The 19,059-nt window shown below is 33.9% G+C and overlaps 1 protein-coding gene across 1 annotated transcript; it reads right to left on the bottom strand.

Moving 5' to 3' along the window:
- Positions 1-780: 780 nt before the first annotated feature.
- LOC110669055 (E3 ubiquitin-protein ligase UPL6) lies at positions 781-15,272 on the bottom strand. Its single transcript, XM_058135866.1, is given in 27 exon segments — positions 781-1,522; positions 2,732-2,821; positions 2,987-3,058; positions 3,175-3,248; positions 3,667-3,747; positions 4,415-4,475; positions 4,477-4,502; positions 4,604-4,774; positions 4,905-4,971; positions 6,299-6,366; positions 7,380-7,478; positions 8,032-8,157; positions 8,243-8,383; positions 8,591-8,677; positions 8,762-8,845; positions 9,009-9,152; positions 9,283-9,379; positions 9,780-10,081; positions 10,193-10,308; positions 10,442-10,523; positions 10,810-10,992; positions 11,210-11,392; positions 11,796-11,976; positions 12,697-12,808; positions 13,023-13,150; positions 13,276-13,373; positions 14,717-15,272. Coding segments are annotated over 27 exon segments (3,099 nt in total). The 5' UTR covers positions 14,876-15,272; the 3' UTR covers positions 781-1,455.
- Positions 15,273-19,059: the final 3,787 nt, after the last annotated feature.

Here is a 19,059-nt window from a genome sequence, read left to right as displayed (position 1 = left end):
AATTAGGTTTTTGCTTGAGCATTGTGCCAATTCAGTAATTTTTAATATATTATTTAATTGAATAAAATTATAAATATATAACTTTTTTATTATATTTATGTTTAGAATAATTTATAAAAAAAATTATGAATATATATATATAGAAAATGGATAGAAAGAATAAATAATAAGATACCAATAAAACATATATAAATAAATTTTAATAAGATAAAAATTACCTTAATAATATTTGTATATATTTTTTTTTATCTTTTTTTAATATCTTAATTATTAAAATATCATTTAACAAATTTAAAAGAAAATCCTAATTAGACATTATATCTTCTAAAAAGGTGACTTGTTTAATTTTTGATGTGCCATATTGATTTATATAATTTATAATTACAACCTTTAGTTTTCTTAATATTAGCTAAATTGTAACTATTATTATAATTTTTTATTATAAAAAAATTAAGTACATAATTTTATACTAGACAATAAAAAAATAACTTTATTTTATATAATTTATAACTATAACTATTAATTTTCTTAATATTAATTAAATTATAACTACTATTATAAACCTTTATTATTATTAAATGCCTTATAGATCTATCATCAATTGATATCCTAAAATTATTAGAAACATAAGAGCAACATAAACAAATATGAAAAAAATATAACGAAGCGTCGCATGTTAATTTTTAGTGAAATTTATTTTAAAACTAATTTTTTTTTATATTTATATAGATATAGGTAAGTGATCCCGGTTACCCAAAACATATTTCAATATCTCATGACTTCCAACAAAACAATGCACATTAAAATATTCCCATTGAATTGCACAAAAACAAAGAAAGCATCCATCGACGTCAACGACTTCCAACTAACCAAGAGGCAACAGAGCTTCCTCCCATTCGTTCTGTCAATCAATTACAGGCAAATACATACCTCAGTGATAGATGATACCAATTATTTGTTAAAAAGACCCAAAAAAACCAACCTGTACACAACCAAGCTTTTGGGAGGACCTAAATCACAAGACTAATCTTTCTCATTTACAGATGTTATTCGAGGAAATTCAGACAAAGACACAGTTTGCCAATTGATTGCTCTACCAGCACTTGAACTGGTGGCAGCTCCACCATTGATTGCTCTACCAGGACTGTGTACTAACTTTACAAACACTATATCGGCTCTGCTGCAGATGTCCCCACATATGTACATTTGAAACCCATTCAGAAAATTGACCATCACATTGCATATAATCTAAATGTTATACTACCGTGCCTTCATTTATTGTACTAGTCGAACTTCTTGGTAATAATTAACCTTCACTCTGGGCTTTCCATAAATCTTTTGCCTCCTGCACCGCTCTTGATGGTGGTCCTGGAGACTCAGCATCAGATGGATTATGATGACCATCACAAAGTCACTAGATTGGTTTTCTCGACTTGGTATTATCCAGATAATCTATCAGCTCAAATCAAAACCAGCTTCCGCATTTATAGCATAGAGCAATTTTGTTTCCAGTTGTTGTTTGCTGTTACCATAAACATGTGATAAGAGAATTACTAATGTCTGTAAATGAAAGGATGACTGCTTCAAAACCTAAATTATGAAAGAATGCCTTATCTATACAGTTAACTTCATTGAATAAAATATAAGTGCAGTGCCAAATTTTGCTATAATATATAACTTACCTTTTTACATTAGTTTTAGATGAATTGACGAAACATATACAAGAGAATATCCCTTGATGCATGATGTTTGCAAATGATATAGTTATGATACATGAGACGCGAGAAGGAGTCAATAGAAAGCTAGAACTTTGGAGAAGTACTCTAGAGTCAAAGGATTTTAAGTTAAATAGAACGAAGACAGAATACATGCATTGCAAGTTCAGTGAAGGCTGAACTGGTGATAGTAAAGGAATTAGTTTGAATGGAGTGGTACTACCTCAAAGTAATCACTTTAAATATCTCAGCTCAATCCTTCACGTAGATGGGGGATGTGAGGAGGATGTTAGTCATAAGATTAAAGCCGGATGTCTGAAGTGGCGAAGTGCCACGGAAGTTTTATGTGATCGCAAAATTCTCAATAAATTGAAAGCAAAATTTTACCGTACAGCCATAAGACCGGCCATGTTATATGGTAGTGAGTATTGGGCATTGAATGAGTAGTATGTGTCTAAGATAAGAGTTGCGGAGATAAGAATGTTAAGGTGAATGAGTGGTCATACTAGACTAGATAAAGTCCGTAACGAGAGTATTAGAGAAAAGGTAGGAGTGGTGCCAATTGAGGATAAGTTGAGGAAAGGGATATTGAGGTGGTTTGGTCATGTGAAGCGTAGACATACGGAGGCTTCAGTTAGACGAGTAGAGCACGTTAGGTTAGAGGATAGAAAGAAAAAAAAAACAGTAGACATAAACTAACTTGGAGGAGAGCAGTACAACATAACCTAGAAGCATTACACATTTCCGAGGATTTAACCCAAAATAGTTTACAATGGAAATCCATATAACCGACCCCAAATTCTTGAGATAAAGGCTTAGTTGAGTGGAGTATAATGTAAAACTTCAGGGCAAAACCAAGAGTGTTACCCATCCTAGAATGCCCTATAATTGCTCAATGTTTTTATCTTTGTAACCGCTTAGCTAATTTACATGGTTTGACGCATTACTGTCCGTTATCTCCCCTAAAATGGCAGAAATTTCAAAATAAAAATCTTAACCAATGAACAGGGACAAACCTCCTATAAGGTGGAAGCTTTAGAAGATTCATACAAGTAGCTGATGTTGGTAAACGATCAAGAGCTTCTTCAGAAGCATTGCCAGCAGCCCTGGAAAAAAAAAAGGCAAAAAAAAATCAACAGTAGATTAAAATTTAAAGAAAATACAGAATAAGAATTTCCAACATACGATTATAAGCACTTTGTTAACCAATTGGCTTAGATCAACCTCAGCATCTCTCTGGACCTCTCAACTAAATTTGGCAGAACTCTTACCTCTGTATGCAAAACAATGGCTCAAGGTATTTAAATCCAAGAAGTGGTCCTCGCGAGCAACCAGTCACAAACCTAAAAGAGTCTTTCTAGTTATATCGTCTTGGAGTTTGTTCTCAAACTGATTAAAAACTGATAACTTAGACAGCAATATACATAAACACTCAAAAAATGATAGGTAAAAGACTCACTTCAAAAATTTCTTCTGATTTTCCAGTGAAAAGGCTTTGAGAACCTCCCAGAACATCTCAATGACATAATGCTCCTGTCAAGAAACAATAAAATAAGTATCTCAACAGCAAAAACACAAATTACAATTCACTTTTGATCATCCACCAAAGTATAGATACTTATTTTATTGGGATGAAACTGGGATAATGAAAAGAGGGGAAATTCAAAATTAGAATTCCATTTGAAAAAATCAGGAGGGTAATAGTGCATATAGGGACCCAAAGCATTTCTTTTCCTGCCATTTCCCTCACATTTTTCTTATATAGTTTATGTTGTTTCTCTTTCAATCAATAAGAAAAAGAACAAAATGCATTGAATTCCAAGGACTCATACTAACTAATACATTTGAGCTGACAGTTTAAAAAATAACAGTACATATTGTTTCCCAATTCCATCAGAGCTTCGCTACTCAAAACAAATGATACTCAAAACAAATGAAAAAAATAACTTACACCGTGATAACCCCCTGCATAATTGGCATGAAGACGAAGGTCATCAACATCCAAGCTCTCAAGGGAACCTGATATCAGGAGCTGTAAACAAAACCAATGGGTCAAAGTAAATGCAGAAAATAAGTGAGCACCCCTCCTCCATTTTCCAAAGAAAAAAAATGTAAAATAAATAAAAACAACCATTCAATACAGTTATGGCGGTCAAAAGGCATTATCCCATGCATTAGTAACAGAAGGATAATTGAATTGAAAACAAATGAATAGTCCGAGTGCGTTGCAACTAACTATTACATTTGTCTAATCAGATTTCGCCTTTACACCAAAGACTTAAGATTGCTATACCAAAGACTTAAGATTGCTATGAATTTAGAATTGGCTTTTGTAGGCTACTTACTAGTAGCTCAGCTTTCATAGAACACAAAAAGATGCTCTCATTAAGAACTAGAGAATTTAAATCCTAACATATGCACTTCGAAGCATTGTGCATGATGCATGCACCTCTTGGGCATAACACTTTTTTACATGTCATTGCAATATTGTGCTTCACTTGCAACTACAACAGAAATTGAGTTGTTTGATGAACAAATTGTAATTACCACATCATTTTACCATGTTAAGAAATGGAGACTAATCAATTCACTAATGTGAAAGATTTGTACTGTAGTTAACTATGATGTTGATTGATGAGCAAATTGAATTCCTGAAAGATAGCACAATTTAATGATTTATACATAAAGTAGCTGAATACCTGAAGTTCATGTTCATTGAACATATCAATCCAATCTTTCTGTATAAGCTGCTGAAATCCTCAAAAAATGAGAACTTTGTTGGCGTATCTGAAATTTTAATTCATATTGTAACATGATCATATGATGAAAGATATTCCAAGATAAAACTGTAATGAACTAGATAAACTAAAAATGAAAGGTTGGAATACCTGAAAATTCAAACGATGATTTGATACAAGATGAATAAATGTAATAACATTCTCATTAGTAACACGCAAGTTTCTTCCTCCAGGAAGGAGCTCCTCTTCTGTTTGCTCTCCATATTCATTATTTACAATGACAAAGTAGAGTTCCAACTCAGAAATGTCGCCTTGATAGTGCTGTCAAAAACAAAAATAAGAGTAAGGATAAGTGCAAAACATATGCATGTGTTGGTGTGTAAAAGGAGAGGGCTCTAATTTAAAAGAATCCACGGTAGAAGCATAAAATCTTAGTTTAAGCAAAATGTACCTTTAGGAAAATAAGATGACGATATAATTCTGGGTCCAACGAGGGCAGGTCATTCAGATAGTTGAACCTGATCAACCAACAAATACAAATAAATGTAAATGACACCAATAAATTTACAGCAATGAAGATATATCCACAGCAAGGAACATTGACTAATAGTGATTTTATCAGCTCATTTAATCCACGCTATAATCAGCATGCACCACAGAAAAGTAGTCAACAACAACAACTAAGCCTTAGTCCCAATCTTGCCTATGTGAGCTTAGCAAAACATAACCGGTCCCAAGCCTAGAATAAGGAGCAAAGTTGCGGTAGGTTGAAGGCTAGCGTATAATTTAGTCATCTCTCATGATATGGATCCTTATGATATAAACAATAGCAATCATACTGCAATATTTATATCAAGCTTCTAAGGAAATTTGATGACAATGTGATTTAGAAAAAGAAGAAACCAAAGGATAAGGAAAAACAAATTATCAAGAAACAAAGGAAAAGAAACAAATTATGTAGATGCTTAGGTTTCTTCTTCTTCTATATCAGTTTGTAAATTCTTCAGATATTAGGACCACTTATTTTAGGAAAAAGTATAAGAAATAGTAATTTATTTTATTTAGAAGTTAGAAGTTTTATTTGCTTTGTACATTGTGATTCCTCAATTCCCAATCGTAATGTAATTAGGGCAGCAAAAATGTTACAGATCATTCATATAAATAGGGCCGAGGATCTCTACATATATAGAGATTTTCATGATTATTGACTATTGCTTTGAGCTAATAAATGAGAATGTGTTTCTCTTCAATTTGAGAATCTGTTTCTCACCCCTAATCCCCCAATACCCCATTGGCTCTACATCACAATGATTCTAGAAATGTTAAAAGTATATTAAAAGGCATTATTAGACAAAACTATTCTACATCAGCCACCAAAAGTATCTTTAAAAGAGCAGGAAAAAAGAGAAATTTGAAGAAAATAGCTTAATTATCCGCTCAAGCCTTTATGGATATGTATACAGTTTCTATGAACCTATAAAGGAAATTATACATAATTATCCTAATCAAGGAATCCCTTAATTACAGGGATTTAATCTACTAATTACAGCCCTAATTAGTCAACACATCCATACATTCCCTTTTTTAATTGAAGAACACATTTACATTCCTATTCTAACAGTATCACAGTGATTAAAACTCTGCAATAGCACATTCAGCAGCATCAGTCTAGTGCCAACATCTCAACACAACATGCTAAGAGATTAACTTGCGACCAAACAATGTAAAATGAAATCCAAAACTGACGGAAAACACATAAACACACAAGTAGGGAATTGGCGGACGTTAGCACAAACACATGCAAACTGATGGAATATAGAGAATAGAAAGCATCGGAAGTCATACTTTTGTTTTAATTTACTCAAGAAGAATGTAGCGAATGGTATATCAACAAGAATACCCTCAAACATAGCCTGCACAAAGAAAACATAGCATCATTACAAAATGTAATCAGAAAGCAGAGAAACTAAACAATCACATGGCTACAATGTACAATCTGAAGCATAAATTTAAAAGCCAGTTACACAACTACAAAGGCAAAGTTTCAGATCCACATTAAAAAAAAGACAAGCCAAGCACACAAGTTTTTGCCACTGCAGGTTCTGAGAAAGCAGCCTTCACTAGATGTTGCAGAGGCTATTTCCGTGTTTCAAACACACAATGAAACATTTTACAAGAAACCTTACTATTGACCAACCATCAGCAAATACAAAGATGTTGAATCAAAAATAGGATCGAAGTACGGATAAGAAGATAGTAGCAGTGTTTTCAGCCAACTGATAGCAAACTGGCAACACCAAAAATAATCACATGCTCACACCACAATGAATTTTACAGTGAAAGACTATCAAAGATGCTCTAAACTGATTTACTCAAAGTACAGTATTCCAACTTCAAATGAATGATGAAACAGCCACATAAATACAGCAATGGAGAGCCGTAAAAACATGGAGAACTCCCTGTTTAAAACCAAAAAATGTCTAATTCTAACGTCTAGCATTTGACTACATGAATAAGGTTAGCAGACATATTATTTGTAATAATCTCCACATTAGTGTGTGTGTGTGTGTGTGTACAATTTATTGTGAGTCTGTTGAATTGGTTAAAAAAACGTGGTAGAATCCAATAAAAGCGTCACCATGTTGGGTATAAGCAGAAATTAAGAAGACAAACACATAAATAAGGTTTCTGTTCTTCACAATACTATCAAACTAAATAAACAAACAATGGAGTGATGGAAAATCATACAGTTGGTTAATAGTTAGTGCCATCCCAGAGTAAATGATATAGACAGCTTCAAATGCTTGTGATAGAAATTAATTCACGTAAAGACATCAAGCAGTTCATCTTCAAGCCATAAAAAATCATGAAACCACGATATTATGTGAGAAAGATATAAAATATAGAAGTACGGAGAATTCAAAACCTTTGCAAGAAGAGTTCCAAGAAAATGGAAAAACTGAAGATGCTGTTCATGAATCATTCCTGAGCCAGGATTAGGGTAGAGTAGATGATCTGCTGTTTCCTGGATGTACCATGCGAGCAAAAAGTTAATAAATAAACAACACAGCATTACAATCTAAAATCAGCACTCAAATAAGCTTTTTTTTTTCAGAAAAAAAAAAATTCTGCATGTAAACAAAGCACTGAGGAGGGGTTTGAGAGTGGAACATCAAGCAGGAGTGATTACTGATTAAGGGAGGGACCACCAGCCATTGGATCGCAAGCAAATGTGGGGAAGGGACGGAGGGAGGGAGAGACACAGAGAGATTATACCAATCCAAGTGCAGAGAAATTGTGAAGCAAACAAAACATACTTAGCATATATGAAAAAGAAGCAAGAAAGCAATGATTTATCGGGTCAAAACACATTCATAGAAATATGGCCATGTGTGCATCTGAGATGTTTTAGGGTGTCACCACTCACCATGCATAGCCCCAAGGTTTTTTTATCATGTGTGTGCGTGTGTGTGTTCAATTTAATGTGACTGTGTATGTGTGCCAGTGTGCACGTGTGTGCGCATGTGCGAGAGGGAGAGAGAGGCACACAATAATGTCACAATTCATGAATTTCAGACCTTAAATAACCCATACTGCACATCAAATGCTGCTCGAGTAATATTCTCCATGAAATCTTTAAAAATTCCACCGCCATCAATACCAGCCTCCTCCACTCCAAGCTCGTTGACAAATGTTACACGGATCTGTGTGTGAGCAAACCATGATCATACTAGAAACCATAATTTTCTCAACTGAAAACAGAAGCTTCTGATAAATAAATAAACATACCAATCCTCGAAGATCTTCTTCAGACAATGCACTCATCTGGTTATAAGCATCTTCCAGAATACGATCCCGTCGAATTCTGAATCTGTTTCTTGTGAAAACACCATCCACCACATGTCTTTGCCTCACTGCCAATAATTGTGACTGCAAGAAAAATTTCAATGTTCATAACTGATCCATATATCAGACAGAATTTAGGACATCTGACTGACAGTAGCCCATGGAAAAATAGATAAATGGATCACTGGATGGGTAGGAGGAGGGGATGGGTGAGGGCAATAATGCCCACTCTAACTCCATTTCTCACAATTTCAGTTACTCCAATCCAAGTTGACAACTTGTATCACTTACATTGAATATCTTAACCCTGCTTGTAAAAGGTACCAAAAATGGAGCTCGCTTCAATATGTCATTTGCTTTGGTTCCATATATTACAGCCTGAAAAAACAAATGTAAGAAAACCAGCAACAGAACGTTTTTGTTTTTCAGTGGGGGTCCAAAAGAAGCATTGAAGATGCTTACCTGAGAAATAAAGAAATCATCAACACCATCAGCATGGAAGTCACAGGGTGGTGTAAATTGCCGTCTGTTGTTCCAATCTTGCAACTACAATAACATTTTATTTAAGATAATAGACAATACAAAGCATATTACCTCAGTGAAAAATATTCATGGATTCCACCTAGAGTAGACTAAAAAATAAAAACCAATAATTGCATACAAATAACAAGACAGAACAGTCTCCAGAAATTAGAAATTCAACAAGTACCTGAGAGAGGAGCTCAGAAGCTACAACGCTAACTCTGTGTTTGATAGATTCAACTGAGTTCCGCTTATAAGCAGAAGTGTTCGTAACCAATTTCACCACATTGTTATGAACCATTGGATTCACCCATAGGAGTTGCCATAGGGCCTGCAGAGAATTGCAAATGCAACAAACATAATTGTAAATATCACATGTTAAACATTGCTAAGTCATAGGTTCCTACCAAGTTACAAACTAATGAAAGTAACAGTCTAGTTTCACATCTGCAAAAAATTACCTGTCTCAGAATAATAATTAGGCATCGGATATCTTTCAACGATAGTGGCTTCTCCTGTTCATAGAACTCCTCATTATCAACAATCATAAGCATGTGCCTGTAGAACAATGATAAGAGTAAGAAATATCCACTTCCATGAAATGTAAGAGAATGAGAATGAGGGGGAGATTAGACTAATTCATGGGCCCAGAGGGACCTGGTTGGCCTGAAAAAAATGTGAGGCTTGAGCAGGGGTCCCCAACCCAATAGAGGCCCACTCAAAGATGGGCTGGGTTTGAAATTTAAGTTTATATCATACCTGATTAACAAAATATTAATATTTTTATTGCTTGGGCCAGGCCCAACAATTTTAAAATAATGTCAACCCTACTTGGGTCCAGAAAAGCTACATGACAGTAACATTGAAAAGGAATATGTAAATGAAACCAAAAAATAGAAAAACAATTCAAATACCAACATCAGAAGAAACTGAAACAACCAAAATTACACAATCATACTTGTATACAGGACAAAAAACAGCCAGAGGCAGTAACCAGCCAGGCGCATCAGCTGGAAGATGAGATAACTGCTCAGGCAAGGATGACCATTTCTGCTTTTCATGACACAGCTTCATAAAATTCCAAAGCACTCGAACTAGATCAGTTCTATAAGCTAGTACAGTCATGATTCTTTCAAGCGGTAAGGTATTGAAAGTGACATGAAGAAAAGCACATGCAGCACCAACGGCTGTAACCTCTTTTTCATCCAGGCCATAATGAGAACCACTGAGGAGTGAAATTCCTCCAAACAAAACATTTGTCTGCTCCAAAACAAAATTCCTAATTATTGCTCAGTGACCTAGATTCAAAGGATAAATACTGCTTTACTTGTTAGAAATAAACCAATAGAAATTGTCAAACTGGCAATTTACCAACTGTAAAAGAAAGCGTGAATCTATAGCATTGGTTATTTGTTGTTCCAAATCTCTATTCAAAACTATTTCCATCTCATCAGGCTGAGTGGCATCTTCCTCACCCAGTGTAGAACCTGAAGAAAAGCAGTTACATGTACTTATACATTTCAATCAAGCAGCTTAAAAATAATGGTAAATGGTAAATTTAATCCACATTGAGCAGAACAACCAAATACAAAATTAATATAGAAAGTCCAGAATGCATACTTTCTTTAGTTTCCCGACTTGATGATTTTATGGGAGGAATTGTCCCCAACAAGAATTTTGTAACTGCTGCAAGGTCTATGGCCTAGTTAAAATAAATAAAAGAATGAAAATTAGCTTCAAAATCTATAAAAGTTAGCTTAAGAAACTAACAAACTAAGCAACTCCGATAAAAAACAAAACAGCAACCAATATCAAGTAAGCTAAAAAAGGAATAACTAATGATAAAGACAAAGAAATGTCAGTTAAGAAGAGGAGTATGGAAAGTTTCATAATTAGAGAAACATGTTAGTTCCTGCTCTCTGTGTGAGTGCGCGCGCGTGCGCGCATGTATGAATGCATAGCCACTCAGATTTTCAAGAATTCCTCACCATCTCAAATGAACAATCAGGCTGAGACAAAGAAACTCCTGCAGTTTCTAACATGTTTCCAAGAAGACAGGCATAACCAGGATATTTTGCTGAAACATCATTGGGAAGTACATTAGCATGGCCCTGCACACATAGTGCCATCTGATGAACGTAATGTTGGCTCAGCCCCCAAGTTGCAAAAACCTGGTTCAGAAAAGTCACTACAATTATAATGTATAACAATTCTATAATTTCAAACAAATGACAGTGAAGAGAACATTAAGAAATGTCCAAAACAGAAATGCATTGGCAAAATACACAAATTCTAGGGAACAAGATCAACCGAAAAAAAAAGTTGAAATAATCAGGAAATGTAGCCTGCCACCAGAATATTAGGGAAAAAATAACCAAAAAACAAAACCTCTTTTAAGCTTGGAAAAAGCTGCCACAAGAAAGGAATTGTCAGCATCTGAGAGGAGAAACTACATTGCGGATCAGTATGTGGGCAAATACATGGCTTCTGACCAATGTGGGAAATCATCATAGAAAGCATGTGCTCCAGTGAAGATACTTTTCCAATACAACTGCTAGGCATTTTATTTTCCTGCACATCATTAAGGGCATGAACACTATGAAACTCCAGACTAGAGGAAACATGATAACCATACAGATATAAAGCAAGAACGAAGATTTTGCAATGTTAATTAAAAAGATCATCATACAAAGGTCGAAGAAAAGCCTAAAGACATTGATGATCATTGTAGAAACAAAAAGGAATGAAGAATTGGAATAGTGCAATGCAATGCAGGACCTAAATCCATTGTTCTCCTACAACAAAGAGCGTACTTTGCCATTGAGCTAGTAGCCCAATGGTCAAGTGCCCTAATGTAGTAAGTTAGGGTCAAGCCCTAGCAGTTTGTGTCCCTTTTGTATCAAATACTTCCAGACTGAATTTAACAACATCAAATCATGAAGCAAAAGAAAGTTTTCAGGAATTAGATGGATACCTTCCCCACAAGAACAATTTCTCTAAATAGAGTGAAGGCATTTCTTTGCAATAGATAACCAACAATCTTACATGCCCATGGAAGCTTTTGATCTATCAAAAAAACTACAACTTCCAACAAGAGAACTGCTGGTTCACTAGATTCCCAGGGTGTCATCAATAGTTGATCCTTCAACTGTTCTCTGATCCAAAATGCAATGCCCCCATAAGCAACACTTGCATCACAACAACTTGAACATAAAGATAACACTAAAAAATGCCCTCGCAGCATCATTCAAGAAAAAAATTACACTAATTGAGCATACTGTAAAATTAGATAGCCTAGAACTACATGCATAAAAGAAAAATAAAAAACTGCAGAAAATAAGGAAAAGACAAAAGGTAAAATATATTCTAGAAAAGCACCTTTACCGATTCAATATAACTGTGCCATTTAAACATTTATAGTATTTACCCCAGCTTAAAGGAGACCACCACAATAATCAAGTCAATCAATATCCCTAAATGATATACATAAAAACATGGCACATACAATACCTTTCATGCAACAACTCCATATAATGCCTTGCTTATCAAAGTAAAGTCGGGTAGCATCAAAAGTTCACAACAGATTAACAAAGAATGCCCGCTAACCAAGAACATTTGTAAAGGACATAAATACAATTCGAACTTCCAGAATTGAACATCTATGCTCTTCATTTATTATAATCAAAAGCATTACCAAAATAGCAACTTCAAATGAAAATAAATCATACAGTTGGATGCCTCTCACAAACTAAGTGCTAAGACTAGACCCAAATAATCAAGTTAAACTTCAGCAAGCAACAGACAACCAAATTCAGTATTGTTGACTACTCAAAAATTTTGAGAAATATTTTGAACAAGGTATTGGTGGAACTAACCTATTATGATATACAGCCTGAATACAGTAGAATGCAAGTTGTTTCACCCTATAGTCCACCAAAGCATGAGTGGTTACATAATCCACACCACCAAACAGACTAATGATATCCCCTGTTCCACAATGACAGATTGTTAATACTAACAAAAATGCAATCAGCAGCAAAGTATATCAAACTATAATAAATTAGTAATATAGTTGGGAATGAAAAAAACACTATATCCTATGACATAGCTCTTTACAGAGCAGACAGAAGTCTTGGGAAAAAGGAAGCGATCAAACAAGTAAGAATTCATAAAGAAGTTGTTTGATGAAAAGCATAGATACCATTGTCTCGAAAGAGTTGCAAAAGCAATCGGCAGGTCTCCGTAAGGACAGTAAAATCACCATTGTTTTGTGCATTGAAGAAAAAGAATAGATCACGTAGGAACTCTGAATCTGGACCAAAAGAATGCCTAGATGCAAAGACAATTTAAAGTGGAAAAATCCAGTTAGCACATCAGACATGTAATGACCATTAGAGATGGACAATGGTTAAATGCATTTTCCTAAAATTAGGATAAAGATACAATGGTGCTACCTGTCTATATTTAGGCAATGCTTCCCATAGGTTCCATAGAATTGATCTCGCACCTTATGATGCTCAGCTTCCACTGCCTTTCTCCCTCTAAAGCATTTCTGTGGTTATTAATTAGTCAACATTTGCAATAAATGCATAATCAAGTCCTAAAATTCTACTCGTGATGAAAGTTTCAATCAACTAATTCAAGCTGCATGTATTTTAGATTTGATACACCGTGAATGAGATGTAGGTTATGTCCAATCTAATGATAGCTCTGAAAAATTACGAATACAGTGTTTCAAGTTGCCATGGATTTTCTATCTTGCAACATAAACCTGTTCGATTTAGTTAGGGTACATACATAAAGCTTAATCTAATTTTTTAAGCCTGATAAAGAAACAAAAACCACACATTTATTTTTCTCCATTTAAACCAGTAAGAATCACTGGAATGAGTAAACTTGATAATTTTTCATTTGCATTCACCTGATTGAAAAGCATCATGACCTTCTTATTGAAAGAAGAGACAGCTATGAGCCCTAAGACATAAAGAAAATAAGATGATAGATATAGACGTCTACCATGGCCAATCAGCTTGAAGTCCTTTTACTTATTTTAGTGTTCTTCAGACTGAATTGTGTAACATATGTACAATGCCAACCAAAACACATGTTAATTGTTGCCAATCAAAACACATGTTAATTGTCCTCTTACTTGTTATTTCTGCATAATGATTTTGATGACATATGCTGCTTCTTTTTTCTCTTGTACCATAACACATGTAATTTTCTACACATTACACAACATTCATCCACAATCAACGCAAATAAACTGCTTTGCAATAAAAAAAAAAAAAAAAATTCAGTCCCTTGAATGTAGTTTCCCTCACGATCTTCCGCATGAATCCTTGCTAGAGGTCACTGCACAAACTGGGGCCACGAATCACTTCGTCTTGCCACCAAAGCATCACATTTCTACACTATTCAAAAGCTTGTTGACACATTTATCAAAAATAAATTGACCATCACAAGGTGATCGTTGTACCAATACTCTTCCATTCATTGTAACCAATACTCTTCCATTCCCAACAAAAGCAAGTTAAAAGTATCTAACCAGATTGCTACACATCAAAGCTGAGCTGAAACCATCAAATATTCACAACAGTCATAACTCCCCAATGGAACTTAATTGATAACAAAACGCACAAACTTTGGAATCCTTCCAATCCTATACCCATAAATACAAAATTAAATAGAATCCATACCTAAAGAACACCATTGTTATTAAAATGTGACAATGTACACATTAAGAACCAAGTTTTCAAGTCCAAACCATACATATTCCTTTCAGAAGATAAACAAAAAGCTTTCATCAATTATACTAGCAAGTAGACGTAAAATATAATAACGCTAGAGTTCATAAAACAAAAAGCAAAAAGTCTTAATAAAGAGAAACCTAACCTGAATTTTGATTGCAGCTGCATTCTGTTGCCGCAACCACAACCGGCGGTTTCGCTCCAATCTAGTTTGCTCCAGAAGTTTCTTTCTGTCTCTCTCCTTCGAGCTCCGGCCTCCCAAATCAACTCGCTTCCGAGTAGTTGGATCACCGGTGAAAAACATCTTCTCAGGGTTGACTCAACTAACTCACGCCCTGATTCCTAGAAAATTAAAATGAACCACACCGTGTAATTTGGAGCTTTAAGAATCGATCAAAGTTTTTGGAGGGTGGAGTCAAGGCCCGAGTTGAGCAATTTGGGTATAATCGGAGAAAATGAAGGGAACAGTGAAGTGAAAAAATCAGAAAATAAAATAGCGGAGAAGGTTTTTGTTGTAAAGGAGGAAGAGAGAATGGAAAAATTAATGTTTGGATTTAGGAAAGGAGCAGGAGAGGCGCAGAAGAGGTGGAGTTCATGAATTTTTTGTCACGCTTTTCTCTCGCCTTTCCTTGGGAGAGTGAAGACTAGGAAAAGTTAATAGATCAAATAAGAAAAAGACTGTGATGCCTGCGTTTGCGTGATAAAAACTTGGCGGACTGTAAAATAATGCCGTTTCGTTTTAATTTCTCAAAAAAAAAAAGTGACAGTCCAACGCGTTTCAATGCAGGTATTGAACAACTTGAAATATTAATAGCAAGAGCCATCCCATCTTATTCGACATTTTAGGGTGCCCAAGTCCAAAGAGAACCAAGTTGGGCTCCTTAGGTTGGAAAATGAATGGGCCTAGGCTTGTGGCTTATAAAAATCAGAACCACAATTAGGGCCTCGTGCCTGTCATTTGAGATTTGCAGCTTGTCAGGACTTCTAACCAGCAGTTGGTGAGCCACTAAACAAAACCTTGTTAAAGATTAAAGAAAATAAAACTCATGGAAACTTGTCCAATCTAGATATGATATGGAAGTCCACAATTAAATTAATGTCAAAGGAAATTAGGTGGCAGTGCAAATGCAAATACTATAAATTCATGGAGTGCTCAATTCTAATTCTGCGAACTAAAGAAATTTTATGTCGTGATTAATTCAAACTGCGACGATTAATGCTTCTTGAGCTGACTCCTGCCTTACCCACTTAGAGTTTGGTTCAATTTTGTTTATGGTACTGCATCTGCTAGTTGACATTTTGGACTTATATGTTTAAACCCTTTTTATTTATATTTATACATTTTAAGGTGGGTAAAACTTTGGTTTTGAGTTTTGACTAGCTAGCTAACAACCTTGTTAATCTGCTAAATTCATATACATGTAATGCAAGTGGTGGGTTATTAGCTTATGACTATACACTTGGATAGAACACAATAAGAAATTTATGGGGTCTGAGTTATGTAATTAGAAAATAATGACGAACCATTTTCACTCTAAATTATTAAATGATTAATTTCCTAATTCATAAGTAACATATTGACTGGCTAGATATTTAGATTGGCGCACTGAAATTGTTAAACCATTCATTGAATTTATTTATTTATTTTTCTTTAAATTCAAGTCCGAAAAAGGTACTTTTATATTCCCTTTAATTTATGATGCTAAGGGTAGGATAGATATTTGAAATGTAAATAATGTTATTATAATTAATGAAATAAGCGTCCTTCGTTGACAAGGCAAAAACACACGAATGGAATGGTGTTTCCAAGATGGCTTTATATTATATACATATGGGTGCAATTCATAGACTAATATATAGGTGTTGAAACTTTAGGTCACAAATATAAAACGCAAGACCACGAGCGATGGCTAATTAAAGTTGCTTACAAGAACATGTTATTTGATAGTTTTGTGTAGCCTGATTTATACATAGGGTTTTGAAATAAAGAATAAGACATCTTTTAAAATGTTATCTAATAATGAGGCTTTTTATATAACATGCAAAGCACAATGGCTAGATATTCACATTCACACTTTGAATAGTTAGTTGCTTGGACAATAATGGCAATTTGGATTACAATTTTAATTTATAGGGTTTGAAATATATATATATATATATAAAAAGAAAGTTTTTGTTATTGCACAAGGTCCTATGAGAGTTTGATATGTATTGATTCAACTTGAACCATTATATTGGTTGTGCTTTAACCAACAGAATGTCTCCAAATTTAGGAGTTAAAAACAAAGGGAGAGCACGTGTTCAACCAACTTTGATTTTTCTCTTTTTGGTTTTGGGGGCATAACTCTTTTTATTTGCTAGTTTAAATGTTTAAGAATGTTTCTTGTCAATAATTAATGGGAATCCATGTTTGATGGTGCATGCGCCAGCTTTTTCTTTTCTTTTTTTTATTCTCTTTTATTATATACTCGAAAAAAATGGATAGATTTAAATTAACTTGGAGGATAGTAATACAACATGACCTAAAAATATTATACATTTTTAAAGATTTGATTCAAAATTATTTAGAATGGAGAAAGTGAATCCATATGACCGACCCCAAATTTTTTGGATAAAGATTGAGTTGAGTTGAGTTGAGTTGAGTTTATAATATACTTGAAGAGTAACAGTTGAATATAAAAGGCAAACACTGTAAAAAAATTAAAATAGCAGTTTAGAGATGAATTAATCAAAATTTAAATTTCAATAGAAAAAAAGAGGTAGTAAAGTATTTACATAAAAATTAATTAATTTTCTAATAAATATGACTAATCTGAATTCCTATCGAAGGTGACTACATTATTTACCAAAAATATATTATTTGTAATAATCAAACAAGAAAATCCATTAATTTATATTTCTTCGTTGATGTGGGTTGCCTGCAGCCCCACTTGTCTGACACCACTTGAGTTGTAAAAAAAAAAAAAAACCAAACCTTGTTTAAGACAAATTGCCTTTTTTTTTTTTTTTTAAATATAGTGTATTAACACATGCAGAAATCCAAATATTTGTAAGTTGAGATTCATTAATTAGTTAAATGAGTAAAAAAAAAAAAAAAAGACAAATAGAAGGCGGCCACACGTGAGTGATGCCTCATATGGAGACAATTTCATGTAATAATAGATTTAAGACTAATTATAAACCTAGCAATACTTGATAAATTAAAAATTAGAGCCATGAGATAGGACGGTGAGGGGTGGGGTACAATACATGCATCCTCATGATCTATTCAAATTCTTCAACTAACTTTTAATAGTAGCGCTGCCCACGCTCCCCAATATATCATCTTGATTACGACTTAAACTAAACAAAGTGGGCCCATTTTGTCTTCATAATTAAGATTTTATATATGGACTTTTAACTTGCTTGACCATCCAAAAGTCTTTCTATTTTTCTTGAAAATCCACTTCATTATTAGTGGGTTTTATTATTAAACCAAGCACTAAGAAAATGAAACATAGCATAATCTGCCAAATGGCACTATTCCTCTTACTCCTCTATTATATATGTTAATTTTTAAATATATTATCAATCAATAAGAATTATAAAAATTTTGAGGAGCCAAAAATACGATAATTCAAAATTTTAATTATTTATTGAAAAACAATTGCTATTTCAGTTAATTTCTTAAAATTGTTAATTAGGAATTATAATATGTGCTTCTAGATGGATATAATAATAAAGAAATTAAAGGTGCTAAATTAATCATGGCATAATGGAAGTATTCACTCACTTGGCTAAACTAGGAAGCAAGTGACAGAAAGTTAATAAGGAAAAAAAAAAAAAAAAAGTAGAAACAAAAAATTCCAAAAGACAAGTCCTTTTACAACGTGGACACTTGATATCTAAGAAGTGCCATTGAATCTGGACTAAAGAAGAATTATAATTAATTTATTTATTTCTTAGTCATATCTCCATCTCACTGCCACTGTAGTTATATATCCATTATACCGTCCACGATTTCATCATTATTATCGTCATTTCCGTTGTCACCATGCATTGTTTATAAAATCAACATGCCCGATGACGACGTGTTAAAAATGTAATCGTCAATAACAATGTGATAATAATGATCCAACAGCTAGGGCAATGGTATTGATCATATCGTACAAAAGGTTTCGAAAATTTCTTAGCAGTAGGTCAGTGGGGCTTTTGGATAATTGGTCCCCCCCCAGCCAAACCCAACTCCACTCTCCTCCTCCCCAAACCAGGCGTCTACAATTGGTGATCGATTAACATGGTTCAAAGCAAATGAATTTCGAATGATCAATTTTCTACCATAAAACGTAACTAAATATGGACTGATAATTAATTATATTACTTGATCATCAAAACAAATAGAGGTACTCAAAAATTACATCCCTGAATCACTAGCTACTTGACTCCATCATTACTTATCTAACTAGTTATTTGTGAGTAATTAACCCTAATAATCTTCACTTGAGATGG

Source organism: Hevea brasiliensis, chromosome 15 (assembly GCF_030052815.1).
Source record: "Hevea brasiliensis isolate MT/VB/25A 57/8 chromosome 15, ASM3005281v1, whole genome shotgun sequence".
Taxonomy (NCBI): Eukaryota; Viridiplantae; Streptophyta; class Magnoliopsida; order Malpighiales; family Euphorbiaceae; genus Hevea; species Hevea brasiliensis.
This window is presented reverse-complemented; position numbering and strand designations above follow the sequence as displayed.